This window comes from Ahaetulla prasina, chromosome 2 (genome assembly GCF_028640845.1).
Source record: "Ahaetulla prasina isolate Xishuangbanna chromosome 2, ASM2864084v1, whole genome shotgun sequence".
Taxonomy (NCBI): domain Eukaryota; kingdom Metazoa; phylum Chordata; class Lepidosauria; order Squamata; family Colubridae; genus Ahaetulla; species Ahaetulla prasina.
In genome coordinates, this window is record NC_080540.1 from 238,771,503 (window position 1) to 238,785,116 (window position 13,614).

General features: G+C 41.0%; 2 protein-coding genes across 13 annotated transcripts in view; both read right to left on the minus strand.

The window, feature by feature from the left end:
• CDC14B (cell division cycle 14B) overlaps positions 1-890 on the minus strand; it is a 61,573-nt gene extending 60,683 nt beyond the window's left edge. For 7 of the 11 annotated variants that reach the window (XR_009153981.1, XR_009153983.1, XR_009153982.1 and 4 more), the window contains exon 1: positions 470-889. Coding sequence is in view for 6 of the 11 variants with exons in the window: in XM_058174203.1 (XP_058030186.1) it covers positions 470-647 (178 nt within the window). In the remaining 5 variants the exon portion in view is untranslated. Of the gene's footprint in view, positions 1-469 lie in introns of all 11 variants that reach the window. The other 4 variants (XR_009153984.1, XM_058174199.1, XM_058174200.1 and 1 more) reach the window with 2 other exon arrangements.
• Positions 891-3,637: 2,747 nt separating this feature from the next.
• On the minus strand, positions 3,638-11,158 carry PRXL2C (peroxiredoxin like 2C). 2 transcript variants are annotated; one of them, XM_058171785.1, is made up of 6 exons: positions 10,900-11,140; positions 10,079-10,147; positions 8,166-8,219; positions 7,637-7,742; positions 6,000-6,131; positions 3,638-4,136 (listed from the first exon to the last, which is right to left on the minus strand). In XM_058171785.1, exons 1-6 carry the CDS (start codon positions 11,071-11,073, stop codon positions 4,009-4,011), a joined length of 663 nt encoding a protein of 220 aa, XP_058027768.1. In that variant the 5' UTR covers positions 11,074-11,140; the 3' UTR covers positions 3,638-4,008. The 2 variants fall into 2 exon arrangements, with proteins under 2 accessions (XP_058027768.1, XP_058027769.1); XM_058171786.1 differs by lacking the exons at positions 3,638-4,136; positions 6,000-6,131; positions 7,637-7,742 and adding an exon at positions 6,138-7,199 and having other exon boundaries at positions 10,900-11,158.
• Positions 11,159-13,614: the final 2,456 nt, after the last annotated feature.

Sequence of the window (13,614 nt, forward strand, 5' to 3'; positions counted from 1 at the left end):
ATTTTCCAAGGTTTGACCTGCAATTTGGATAAGATACGATCTGAGTATTACGGCAACCATATGTTTTCCTCAGACAATGACAGCATTTCCACACACACCCGCCCCCCGAGGGACAGCCAAGGGGCTTAGAAACCTTCTCTCAAAAAAAATACATTCGCTGGGAGGCACCTCAAACGGGAAAACGGATCCACACGCTTGCGCCCGTTTATGGGTCGCCCCCGACTCCCAAGCACCGCAAACAACCATCGAAGCCCCACACCGGAGCCACCAAGAAGCACTTCTGGAAACTAACTCCACGGGAGTTGTTTACCACAATTAGGCTCGGAAGGGCCCCCGAATCCCACACTTCACGAGACCGAGAAGTCGCCCGTCCGCAGACACGCCCGTACCAACCGCCCCGCTAGTTGGGCGGGCGCGGGTTCAGTCGCCCCGATTCCCCGCAGCGCCCTTTTCCTCTGCCGCTCCTCACCGGAGATTTGTAGGCAGATCTCGCGCCTGGGGGTCTGGAGGGACTGCTCCTCTGCTTCGCCCACGATCGGCAGGGCGGCGGAGCTCCGAGTTTTCTTGAATGCTGGCGGTGCCGTAGCCGGCAGAGTAGCCGGGGCCGAGTGTCTTCGGCTCCCCACCCCCGAGGTCTTCCGCTTCATGGCGGCGGTGGTAGCGGAGGAGACGGCGGCGGCGGCTGTAGGGCACCGGGGCTCATCCCCGCCGCCTCGCCCCCAGTAGGGGTAAAAGCAGCCCAACGGGAGCCAAACCAGGAGGAGGAGGAGCAGCAGGACCAGGAGGAGGAGGAGGAGGAAGAGGAGGGAAGGCAACTGCGGCCGCTTTCTAAAGCGCCGCCCCCTCCCCCCCAGCTGCTCCCAACCTGCCACTTGCAGCCGCGGCTCCCGCTCTCAGCCAGCGCTCCCTCTTCGGCCTCCCCTCACGCTCGCTCCTCATTGGGCCGGGCCGGTGTGAGGTCACAATCTGACAGAGTGATGTCATAGCGATACACCTGAACACCTGCGTCACAAAGGCAAACTAATCTTAAAGAGTGCCTGCACCGCGGCTCCATTCTTCTCCCCCCCCCAAGAAATTGCAAAAAAAAAAAAAAAAAGGACCACTTAATTTATCAGTGCGATACAACCTCCCACCCCATCCCCGCCTGACATATGTAATATCTTCCGTTGTGAGCTGTTGGCCCCATGTCTCAAAAACCAAATAAAACTTAAAAGAGGAAAAATTTGAATAATTTGACTTTCCTTTGCTTCAAGCTTGTCATTTCTAAAGTGGTAAAATATATTGAGCCTTTGTAGTAACGTACCACGCAAAAAGTTAAACATAGTATAGAGGAGGCAGAGTTAATATTTTATTTTTACACACCAGGAAAGCCCCAATTCACTAGGTGAGTCTCTTTCACATGGTAGCAGACAGTATATTAAAAGTGACTTCTATAGAAGAACTAGGATTATAGGTTTATTTTATGCATGTTACTTAGCAGGAATTAGCATGGAACTGATGAATGATTTCCAGGAAATGATTGAATTCCATGGCTATCACAAGAGGAGAGCCTTCAGTTCTTTATATCTTGATTCCTGGCATGCTTGTACTGAATAGTTAAAATAAGCATTACTGTGAATTTCTTGATTTTACATTTATTAAATTGCTTTAAATTTTGCAGATAGGCAGAGAACCAGGTTGGCAACTGAAAACTGATTAAAAATCAAGAACATAATAAATCGACTAGTAATGATAAGACACATGCATACATCTCCATATTGCTCAATCTCAAATATGTTAGCCTCTATGAATTCTCACTGAAAACAATTCCAGCAGTTATCGTTTGAAAAATTCTGCTTGTCCAATAAAACTAGAGGGGAAATTTGAATAATTCTAGTTTTCCTTGCTTGAGGCTACATCTGCTAATGATTACATAGACGTGAGGAAAGAGCAATTATAAAATTACAGTATAAGGCAAACTGTTTTTGAATACACCTCATAATTTGCAGGGAGTTTTTGCATAGTGCATCTATAAAATGTTACCAGCTGTGCTCTTCATTTTCAATTTTCCTGCCTGTTTTGGGTGTGTGTGGAAATATTCACATACAGTGCAGCTACCCTACTTACTGTTGTGGCTTCCCTTTGGGGGAAGCATGCCATCTGCTGGATATTCACATTTTCAAACTTCAAAGGCCATTTTTAATCCTTATGTCCATTACAAATTTTCATGGGCAAAGAAAGTCAGCATGGTAAATTCTTAGAAAAGCAGCCATTTCTAGTGTCACGTCACAAACAAGGTTCTTCAAAGGACAGGTTTTGTTCCACCAACTTATTTATAGGCAAATCCAGGGGATTTTGTATATTTTGTGGAATCCTAGGATTCCAAGAATATTGATAGGGTTTTGTCAGAGATAAAGAGGAAAAATACTCACTTTAATAAAGCCAATTTTCTATAATTAAAACTTTGCCACTGAATTGAGGTTCCAGGATTTTTTATTTTTTTTAAAGCAGGTTCTGTGGCTTGAAAAACTTTGAAAACTCTTTGGTTAATTTATTCAACTGAAAACCAAAAAGGAATCATGCTGAATCATCAAGTTAACAGTTCTTGCAATGTAATTTCTGTGTATAGCCATATCATGATGTCGTTGCAATGATTTGTTTTTGTTGTCACACAGGAAAAGGAAATCCAAAGTTGCAAGGAAAAGAATTACACTGGGAAAATGGAAGGTAAGAAGTGCGAACATGGAAAAGCTCAACCCAGTGAAAGATTAAATTAAATGACCACAAATGGACATCTTAGACATCAGTGAAGTCAGATGGACTAATCATATGATCATAAGAATTGACATCAACACAATGTTAAAGAAATGATAAAAGAATAGACACTAATTACTGTTATGGAGAAAGAGACTAATACTTTTAAGATATATATGCTGACGTCCCATTGACAGAAAATGACTGAGCAGTGATAAAAATATTTGTTCTGAATGGAATTATACATTAAATGTTTCAGCGTATATTTTGGGAATATAGATGAAACCTTTATTTGTAATGCTCAAATACCAGACAAGAGCTAATATGGCGGAGTGGTTACAGAACTGGACCAGAAGCTGGGAAATGCATCTTCAACCATGAAAGTCCCTGTGTCTCAGCCCAATCTATTGCATAGGGTTATGATTGGGAAAATATAAAGTGGAATATATGTCCAAGAAATAAATACACTATCAAGCCTCGTGGAAATAAATTTTAGGCAGAGTATTTGAGGACTATGTGGAATAATGGTATTGTAAAACATAGATAAAATTAACCTAGGATTTACTGTTGGGTAAACCACCAACATTTTTTTATTGTTTATAAAACTGATCATGTCCCTTACATTTACTACTTGGTAAAGGCTAAATTACATAAATTACATAAAATACATTGCTAGGAAAATAGGTTAAAAGTCCTTGTAAAACGTGTTTGTTGCTAGATTTTTTTTTGGGGGGGGGGAGAGGATTACAATATATCAAGACTAAAAATAAAGATTACCCAGTCAGTAGTCTCTATCATGAAATTAATTATCTAAATACTTTTTCTCATCCTCTAGTTTACAGACTTTAGAACAACATTCATGCCAATTTGGCTTCCAAGAAAGCAATTATAGACAAAGTTTGCATTTTTGTTTTGATCTGAAGTCTTGTTTTATTTAAACACTGAAGAGGCAAAAGGACATTGTTATCCATACGTTTCAATCATTAACCCAAAACAGTTAAATTTTAAGTGGAATAGTGTGATTGAAATAAACTCACAAACTCCATAAAATCATTACTTTTGTTCAGCAGGTTTAATGACTTGTTTTCTTGTTATTGTGTCTTGAGAACAATATTAAGTTTAAAGGCTATTTTTTGGGGGGTATAAAAATCTATTCTGGAGCTATTTGTTTTATTAATTTCACAGTAACCTCATTAAGGGTGAATTGCCACAATAGTCTGCTGATAAATATATTTATATCACTTGTCTTGGCAGATGTATTTTTCTTCTAAAAATTCATATATCAATAATCTGAGATCTGCAGGTAAAATCTACTGTTTCAACTCCAGCAAGCTGCAAAACATTATTAATGGGGATATGGTCCAACCTGTTTTGGTCAAGGTGCACAAAGTGAATCTCATCACCTGGAACAAATGGGAAACAAATAATATTAACACTTTCATCTCCACAAAATAGGTACAGCAGCAGCAGCAGCATGCTATCTAGCCAATATGGACTACAGATAGTCCTCAACTTGTAACTGCAACGTTCGAAGTTACACTAAAAAAAGTGACATGATCGGTTTTCACACTTACAACTATCCCCATGGTCATGTGATCAAAATTTGGGCACTTGGCAATTCACATGTACTTATGAGAGTTGCAGTGTCCTGGGGTCATGTATTCCGCATTTGTAACCTTTCCAGCTGGTTTACAAGAAGCAAAAAATAAAAAATAAAATGGGGAAAGCCACATTTATTTAACAACCACATGATGCATTTAACAACTGCTGTGATTTGCTTAACAAGTGTGCCAAAAAGGTCGCAAAATGGGGTTTGACTCACTTAACAACTGCCTTCCTTATGAATGGAAATTTTGGACTCTAGTATAGTTATACGTTAGGACTACCTGCATATTTTTCCTGAGCACTGCATCTGGGCAAAAGACCCTTTTCATCAAGAAATCCTATTGTTATGCTTGGGAATAAGGACAGAAAGGAGCTGTTACTACATCAGTATAAAGATCATTAAATTGGTTGTGATAAAAACTTTTTTTTAAAAAAGTAAAACTGTCAAATAGAGCTTTTTATCTGATAACTGGCGATATGTAATCCTCGTCTGCGTGTGCGCACAGACACACATATATACACACAGAGAAAAAGAGAGAGAGAGCTGATTTGCCACTGCCTTTGTCTGGATTTTTTTTTTCAATTTCCCTTTTTAGCCTACAGGCCAAGAGATTCCTAGTAGTCTCCTATGCAAGTACTAACTAGATCATAGTCTGTTTAGATTTTTAAAATCAGCAAGATCACTTATCTTGTCACCTGTTTGGCCATTGACCAAGAATGAAAATAGAAAATTCTTATGGATGAAAATTCATCGGTTAAGTCAGGAAGAGGACTGTGTCCATTTGCCATGCAAACCCAGGAGAAAGCAATTTATTAGGCAGAGGCCTACCACCACCACAAACCTCCCTGCATTACAAATGTGTTCGTGCCAATATAACCAGCTTCTCTCTGTAACAACTCATTAGGGTAAGAAGAAGCAGAATCTGGGGATGGACTGAAGAGTCATTATGTTCCCACAAGTGATCCAAGTCCAGCCTCCCCTTAAATTCTGTTAACTAGCGCCAATTTAGTGCTGAAGATTAGTTAACTAAATTCTTGTGTATAGATTTGAGCAATAAATCTTCTTAACTGGAACCAGGGGTGAAATGCTCTCGGTTTGGACCGAATCAGCTGATCCGGTAGCGATGGCGACAGGTGGTTTGGAGAATCGGTAGCAAAAATCCCTGTCCCTCTTTGGCCAAAGAGGTTGTAAAAAAAATGCTTTTAAAAGGTAAAAAAAGGCTCCGATGATCCCAGCTGAGCTGCGCAATCGTCACAGCCTTTTTTTTACTTTTAAAAGCATTTTTTTACAACCTCTTTGGCCGAATAGGTTGTTAAAAAATGCTTTTAAAAATAAAAAAAGATTGTGCGCCACAGCTGGTCACCCACCCTGCGCGCTGTTCTACTTACCCCATGCCTCCTTTTGGCGTGCACTGCGCACCTTGCATTTGGTGCGTGGTGTGCGCTGCGCGCATGCACAGCCAACAAATCGGTAGTAAACCAGTTCAGATTTCACCACTGACTGGAACTTAATATGTGGTCCTGATTCTTCACACATGACAGGCCTTATACATGGCATGATCAACTTTTTATCAGGATTTAAACTCAAGAGGCTTATGCTTTGATGACTATAAAATAGATTGCCTAGCCAACAAAAAGCTCTAAATTTATAGTTACTTTACCTGGTCCTAAAATGAAAGTGCCTCCCTGCTGAGCTGGATCACCCTGAAAATCAAATGCAGGGCTCGTCATTGCCCTCCACATGCTTTTAATGCTTCCTGATAGCAAACTGGATTTAACATGAGGGCTGTGCACTGAAAACGACAGCAGAAGAGGAAGTTTATTTGGCAAAAAGCATACATTAACTCTGTTGTCATTATGAATACATTAGGCTATAGTCCTCTGGGCAGTTACTACCAACCAATTCCAGGAAGATCAGAACTAAGTTCAAAGGAAAGAAATGTGCTTTAGATCAGCGGCCTCCAACTTTTTGGGCACCGGGGACCAGTTCTGTGAAGAGATGCAGATTGGAGGGGGTATAGTTTTGTGTGCTGCCTGCATCCTGCGGATTGGACTTCAGTTGTTTGCATGGCCTGGTTTCTGGCATGCCACGGCCCGGAAATTGGAGACCCCTACTTTAGATCAAAGTACCTCAGATTCTAACACATCCTACATGAGAAACATTTCTGCATGATTTTGCACAGGTATCAAACTCGATTGCGTCACGTGATGTATTGTGATGTATCGCGATGATTTTTGCCTTTGCAGAGGCAAAAGGTGATTTTTGCCTTTGCAGAGGTGGGTGTGGCCTGCATGCAACTCATCTGGCCCACAGGCTGCCAATTTGACATGCTTGGTCTAGGATATTCTACGGTTGGAGAATACATTCAGGTTTGAATCAAAATCAGATGCAGCTTGGCAAAATGTCGTGTCCCACTCCCCCTCCGGGTCAAGGAAGTCCATATCAAACGTGGCAACGAAGCCTCTGCAGCTTGCCAAATTCCTTCGAGGTTTCTCAGGGCAGGCAGGAGTCCAAGTTGTGACTTCAGCGATAGAGTCCAATATCAGCAACCTAGATGAGACTTTGGAATGCCAAAAGCAGGTCCTTTATATAGGCTGTGGGGTGTGGTTCCATGACTCAGCATTTAGCCAGGCCTGCCCCTCCCTTCCTTCTGCTGGCGTCGCCTCTCAGATCTCCAGAAGCGAGGATCCTCCCACTTTGAATTCTCTTCAGCTGGACTGCTCACATGCTGTAGGAGTGAAGTTTCTTGGGCTGGTCTGTTCACTCCTGACATCCTCTCCGGGCATGGGGCCAGGGCCGGGGGCTGGAGGCATAACAGGCCGTTCATCTTCATTATCAGACTCCGAGTCTGATAACAGGCCTGGGTGGAGATGGGAGGGGTCCGGCTGAGGAGAGGAGGGAGGACGAGGCACAACACAAAGTAACAAACTCCTAAGGGGATGTGATGAACTTTTCTTCAACTGATGCCTGTTATAGATCAGTGTTTCTCAAGCTTGGCAGCTTTAAGGTGGGTGGACTTCAACTTCCAGAATTCCCCAGCTAACTTTGCTATAGGATAGATTAGTCAGCCACCTGACAGAAATGCTTTCATTTAGATTCCTGCACTGAGCAAGAGGTTATACAATGGCCAACATGGCCTCTCCAATTCTATAATCAAATGTGATCGGAATGGTGTTCCTGATTTTGTATGTATGTAAAACAAAGTACAGTACTTTGTACAATGAAAGTACAGTTTCAGTTTACATATCATTAGATAAAGATATATTAGTAGTTTTTGATACTGAAAGCACAACCCACCTGCTGAGCCGGAGGATTCCCCTCTTTTCATGCCAAGAATTTTATAAATTTCTCTTTGTGGATCTACATATATTTCATGAGGGTAACCTGTCAGATTACAAAATGGCTGCAAACAATATATGTTAGGTATCAATGTAATACACAATGCAGTTCTATTTTTGAAAGCAAATGGTGCAATCCTGTCAGCCTTGCCTTTAATTAAGTCCCAATGCACTGAGCGGAATTTTCTTCCAATTAAACATATTTAATCTGGGCTTTGGCAGCTCTAAGCAAACATGATGGAAGTACCTCCTCCTAAAAAGAATGGGATAATTTCCAGGAACTTGGAAAGAAGCCTTCAAAGCAGATTTAGTTTATCCCATCTTATTTAAGCAGTCTTACTTATATTGGGATATGCACATGTGTACATATAGTATATATGTGTGAATGTGTTTATAGATGGACAAGCTTAGAGGTGCAAACCCTGAAACAAAAGAGCTGCATTTACAACCACTTCAACAGAATAAACTGGATTTTTAATTACACTTACCCGAATGTGATGATATGCTGATTGCCCAATAACCACAAGTCTAACTTTTGCATCCTAAAGCAAAAAAATAAAAAAATATTGACCTTAAATTTGCCGGCTGATACTTAACAACCCAATCTCTGTGCCAAACTAAAAATGAGATTCATGCAAATCTTTGAACGATTTTTGCTTTAGCAAAGGCTTGGCCTTCTTTAAAACAACTTTATAAAATGGAAGGACCTCTCCTTTTAAATAACTGAGTGGAACAACTGTATCACTTAGCTACAGGAAACAAGCTCCTGTACATATGCCACAGCCCTTTTCCCACTGAGAAAAGCTTCGGAAGCAACTTTTAACAAAAAGCAATGGGTCTCCACATCTATGCCCTGACAACAAAGGGCAGATCAAGTTACTTTCTCAGTATGAAGCACTCTGTTTTATACAGCAATACCAGAAATCTGGACTCCATAGAAGCTGAGGTATCATGTAATTAAAGACTTAGTGTTTGCATTGCATAATATATTAATTTAAATTTGGGTAGAGTATTTGTTTTGGCATAGCAGAATGTATGAATTTAGCTCCTGTGGCTATTTGATAATTCAATGAATTGTGCAAACCCAGACTCAAGTTAACCCAATAACCTGTGTCAGGATGGGGTTGAGACCAGCCTGTCACCCTAATATTAATGGTCTTCTAGGAATTTACAGTAAATTTCCATCAGTAGAGATCGTGATCTAAAAGTATTTAAGGTAGCATATCCGAGTTAATTGTATAATACTACCGATTACACTAGTAATACTTTAGAATGGTTATTTGAATGTTAGCCATTTAGTGATAATTAAATCAACATCCCCATGACAAAATCACAGTGAGTCATTGTTTGCTGGTGCCAGAGGCTGTAAAAACTTGAGATAGTATTAACAACTTTTATTACAGAGCTCCTTAAGAAGTGGATAAGGCCCTCTGCAGTGTTCATTTTGCCACTTCTGCCCTAACTCCTTGTTGAAAAGCAACCTGTTGCAACAAGCATTAAATTAGAACTAGGACCGTCTAAGATACTGAGGGGAGCTAAGCTTTCTTTGTTCAAAGGAATTCTTAGAGGCATATCAAGGAATTTAAAATCATCACTGTAAAAAATAGGAATGCCTAAGCAATGTTTCCAAACATGTAGCATGTTAGAATATCTAAAAAGCCTGGAATTTAACTGTTACATAATTTGAAAAATATCTCAAAACCAACTGGCAAAACTGAAAAGCCCTTATCCCATCATTTATTTAATCACCAAGGTAGGGCAATTTTCAAAAAGATCTGAGCTACCTATGGGAAAATCCAGTCTTTAAACCCTCTAGTGGTTTCCAAATCATTTAGGCCCTTAACAATTAAGTGTGCTATAAACTGACTAGGAGTCAGTATAACTAAGTATCTTTCATATACCTGATTTCAAAGTCTATGCAATCTTCAAAGGGCTCTATATATTTCAAAATCTACTGGGGTTTAGTGACCTCAAAAATCTACAATCTTTAGATAGGCAATTATGATTCTTTAAAGAGAGATTAGCTGAGGGCAGATGAAGTTTCCATAGTGGATGAAATTTCCATAGTGGATGATTAGCTAAAACACACATCAATGGATTTTCTCCAAATCTGTATAATCTGATAATAATTACTTCTATAGTACACTGTATTAAGCAACATCCAACATCTTAAAATGACACAGTATTTCAAAAGCTAATGATCTTGAACATGCACTTCTAAGATTAAAATATAGCTGCATTTTCTTGGGCGTCAACATCAATAAATAACCACAGGTACTAATTTTTTTTCTAAAACACACACAACACATATATGAAAACAACTTCATACTATGTAATTTTAGGGAGACTGCAAACTTCTGTGTTAGTAACCATGACATATATAACTTTTGCTTGAACTTACTTGCAAAAATTTCTTGGGAATTTTGCCCAGGTCCTCCACATATTCTTTACAGACATAGCACAAAAAATGCTGTTGGGGGGTGGGTGGGAAACAATGAATGTCAAATCATACATTTGCAACATAACTTTTTGTTTATTGACGTCTGTTTTATTTATCCCCGTGTGTTGAAATTTATAAAAATCAGAGTACCACAGAGCAATAAATAAATGTTCTACAACATTCAGGCACAGCACTGATCCAGTTTACCAACTTTCTAAAATTACAAAGAGTTTATAGAACATCCTAAACCACAAGCTACGGTGGCCGGTTCACACAACAGGCACAGCCTTGGTGTGCTTGCTTTGCTTCGACCTTTGTGTGAACCATTGCCGAATTAAGTTTAATTTTTATATTAAGTAACTTAGCATGGGCTCGCCCGTTTGGAGGATACGGGCGATCCTAGCCTGGATATGCTAATTCGGAAGTAGGCCGCGATTCCTAACAGAGAAATCGGTCGCGGCTGCGGGAAGCCCCTCGCCCTGGGCGAAATAACACCCCGCTCCCCCAATGTTTAGCCCAGCTCAATCTCCAAATAGCTACGCAGAATACCATCATGGTTACCATTTGCAGTACTTGTCCGGCGGATCTCTCGGGTTGTCAATCATAAACTTTACCAATAGAAATCCAAGATGCCTGTTTACAAACCGAAGCCTGGCCATGCTAATAGCTTAGCTTATTCAATCAACTCCGAGGTTGCAACTGAGATGTCAATTCCCAACTGGCTTGTTACAGCCACGCCGGGGGTGCTGGGGTGGGGAAAGGGAGGGGGGGTCCTCTCTCACCCGCAAGAAGATCACGATCGTCTTCTGTTCCTTGTAAAGAGTCCCGAAGGGGATCTTGTTCCCCACCGCGTCCTCTACCAAGCGCTGAGCGGCGAGTGGCAAGCCCGCGGGGTCTTCCCGGGCGCGCTGCCAATCGGTTCGAGCGCCGATTTGCTCCGTGACCGGATCTGCCATGCTGCAACGCCCCAACCCAAACCGATCCCGGCTAACGGAGCCAAGAGGGATGTGCAGATTCCGAGGGAGGGGTTTTCTTTCCCGTTGCGGGATGAGCTCCTCCTCCCGTGGAAGCCGCACAAGCGCTTAAAAAGGAGGGAGCGGTGAAAAACGGATTATTTGGAAGTTTCCTGGATAGCGGAAAAGCAGTCGGACAAGTCAGATCCGGCCTGACTATACTGGTGGTCTTTCGAGCAGCGGTGCTTTTATATGCTTTATACCAGGGCTCTCCAACCCTGGCAACTTTAAGCCTGGCGGACTTCAACTCCCAGAATTCCCCAGCCAGCTTTGCTGGCTGGGGGATTCTGGGAGTTGAAGTCCGCCAGGCTTAAAGTTGCCAAGGTTGGAGAGCCCTGCTTTATACCAGCCTTGGTAACTTTAAGACTACTGGATTTCAACTCTCAGAATTCCCTAGCCAGCCATGGGAATCCTGGGAGTTGAAGTTCCCAAGTCTTAAATGTCTCAAGATTGGAACTTTAGAATCTTTCGTGTTGCCCTCGTTATCCCTTTTCTTTTCGGATCCCTTCCAGTGTTTTTCCTCTCGAAGAGCCATAGAAGCCGACGGGAGCGCTCTCAAGCAACGCAGCTGCTTGCAACTATATCACATAGTCTCAAAATGGTGACCCTAAATAGTGGAACCAGTGGCGGATTAAGGCTCACTGGTGCCCTAAGCACTGACAAATCTTGGTGCCCCCTTCCTTTGTATATACTGTAGAAACTTCATTGGGTTTTTTTCCTTTCTTTCTCAACTTTGTGGTGCCCACTTTGGGCCTGGTGCCCTAAGCAGGTGCTTAGTCTGCTTAATAGTTAATACACCATTGAGTGGAACAATCTGCCTCCTGGAATCATGAGTGCTCCCTCCCTGGAGGTTTTCAAGAAAGGCTTGCATAGCCTTTTTTCTAGAATCGTATCAGGATACTTGCATTGGGCAGGGGGTTGGACTAGAAGACCTTTAAAGTACCCTCCAACCTGAGATTCTAAGATCAGGAGTCTGAGAATCAGCCTTCCAATTCTGGGAATATGTGCCGCCCCTCACAGCTGAACTCAATTGTAATAATCCAAGCCTAAGGAAGGCTACTAATAATGAAGCTTTAATAGGCTTTAATTATATGCTTTGTTCCAGTTGAGGCCGTTGTGAAGTTTAACAGTGGGTTAGGAAACCAACATGTGCCTTAGTCTGCTATGTGAATCCTCAAATTGTGTGTATATTTGGATTTATAGTTCAAATATATTTTTCATTTCTTTATGTTTAACAAGTGCTCAAGATCTGACCCCTTACTTAAGCAAGCACTGCCTTAGAGTATGCTTGGTTGTGATTTAAGATTGTCTTCAGGGTATATGGGAAGTATATTCTGTTGTGATTGACATCACATCTACAAGAATTTTGTTTTCTAAGACAAATTTAGATCCACTGGCATCGGTTGTGTTTGCTTCCCAAGTGTCTTGTAATTTAGTCTTCCCAGTTTGATGCCTTACAGTGCTGGTGGACTGTAATTACCATCACATTTACCCAGCAGGTTGGCCAAAATAACTCTAATTCAGGAATTGCTATCTCTGTGAAATTTGGGATGTACACCCATTTTTATAATCCTCAGAGCTCCATGGAATCCTATTCTCAAAATTGGGCAATAAATAACTGCTTTTCAGTAGTCTTATTTTCCACATTATTATTAAAAAGGGAGAGCAGAACTTCAAAATAGACATGCTGAGTCAGGGGTGAAATCTACTTACCTTCCTTACCGGTTCGGAAGTGCACGCTAATATTTGGAGGATGCTAATTTGAAAATGCTATCTAGGATTATAAAATGCAAGATACTTTGATGAAATAAATAGATTTGGTACTACCAGTTTCAATAGAGACGTAGAAGGTTGGAGAACGTGGAAAAATACTTGCACCTTTATTGACTGACCACTGGGTGTCAGAGATGCATTGTGTTCCCGTAGCTCATATACCAGCTTTCTAACAATTGGACCATTTGCTGATTGTAGCAATAGCTTTCACATTCATTTTGGAGACGTACTTGTCAACATGCTACCCTATCATTTTTATTCTGATTTCCATTTTCTCTGACATATCCTGCATGGCTCATCAGTTTCCATTTCTTTCTCTTACCGTTTTTTTAAAAAAAATCTGTATATCCCTGAATACTAAAAACAATACTAACTATGCAGCTATCTGACAGGAAATGCTCATAAAATATATTTTGCCTCCTTTGGCAAAATATTTTCTGCACTCTCATAATTAGGCCTGGATGAGGTAAAAAAATATATCCACCCAAACAGTTTTCAAATAGAAAAGACTTTTTCCTTGCTGAAATGATAAACCCCATAATGAAAATATTGGCTTGGACTATATTTTCCTTCAAAAATACCATCACTTCTGGTCAACGAATTGTAGAAAGTTTTTTTCCCCCCAAAAAAGTTTCCATCTCTTGACTGAATCAAGTTGTTTGCAAGTTTTTGAACAACAATAATATGAATTTGTGGCCATGCTGGATGGGA

What these genes read in the sequence shown, in the direction of transcription:
- PRXL2C (XM_058171785.1), bottom strand. Translation starts at nt 11,073, where the DNA reads ATGGCAGATCCGGTCACGGAGCAAATCGGCGCTCGAACCGATTGGCAG. An exon ending in TTCCCAAGAAATTTTTGCAA is followed by an intron (nt 8,220 to 10,078) that starts GTAAGTTCAAGC and finishes TTTTTGCTTTAG; the next exon opens with GATGCAAAAGTTAGACTTGT. An exon ending in CACTTTCATTTTAGGACCAG is followed by an intron (nt 4,137 to 5,999) that starts GTAAAGTAACTA and finishes CATTTGTTCCAG; the next exon opens with GTGATGAGATTCACTTTGTG.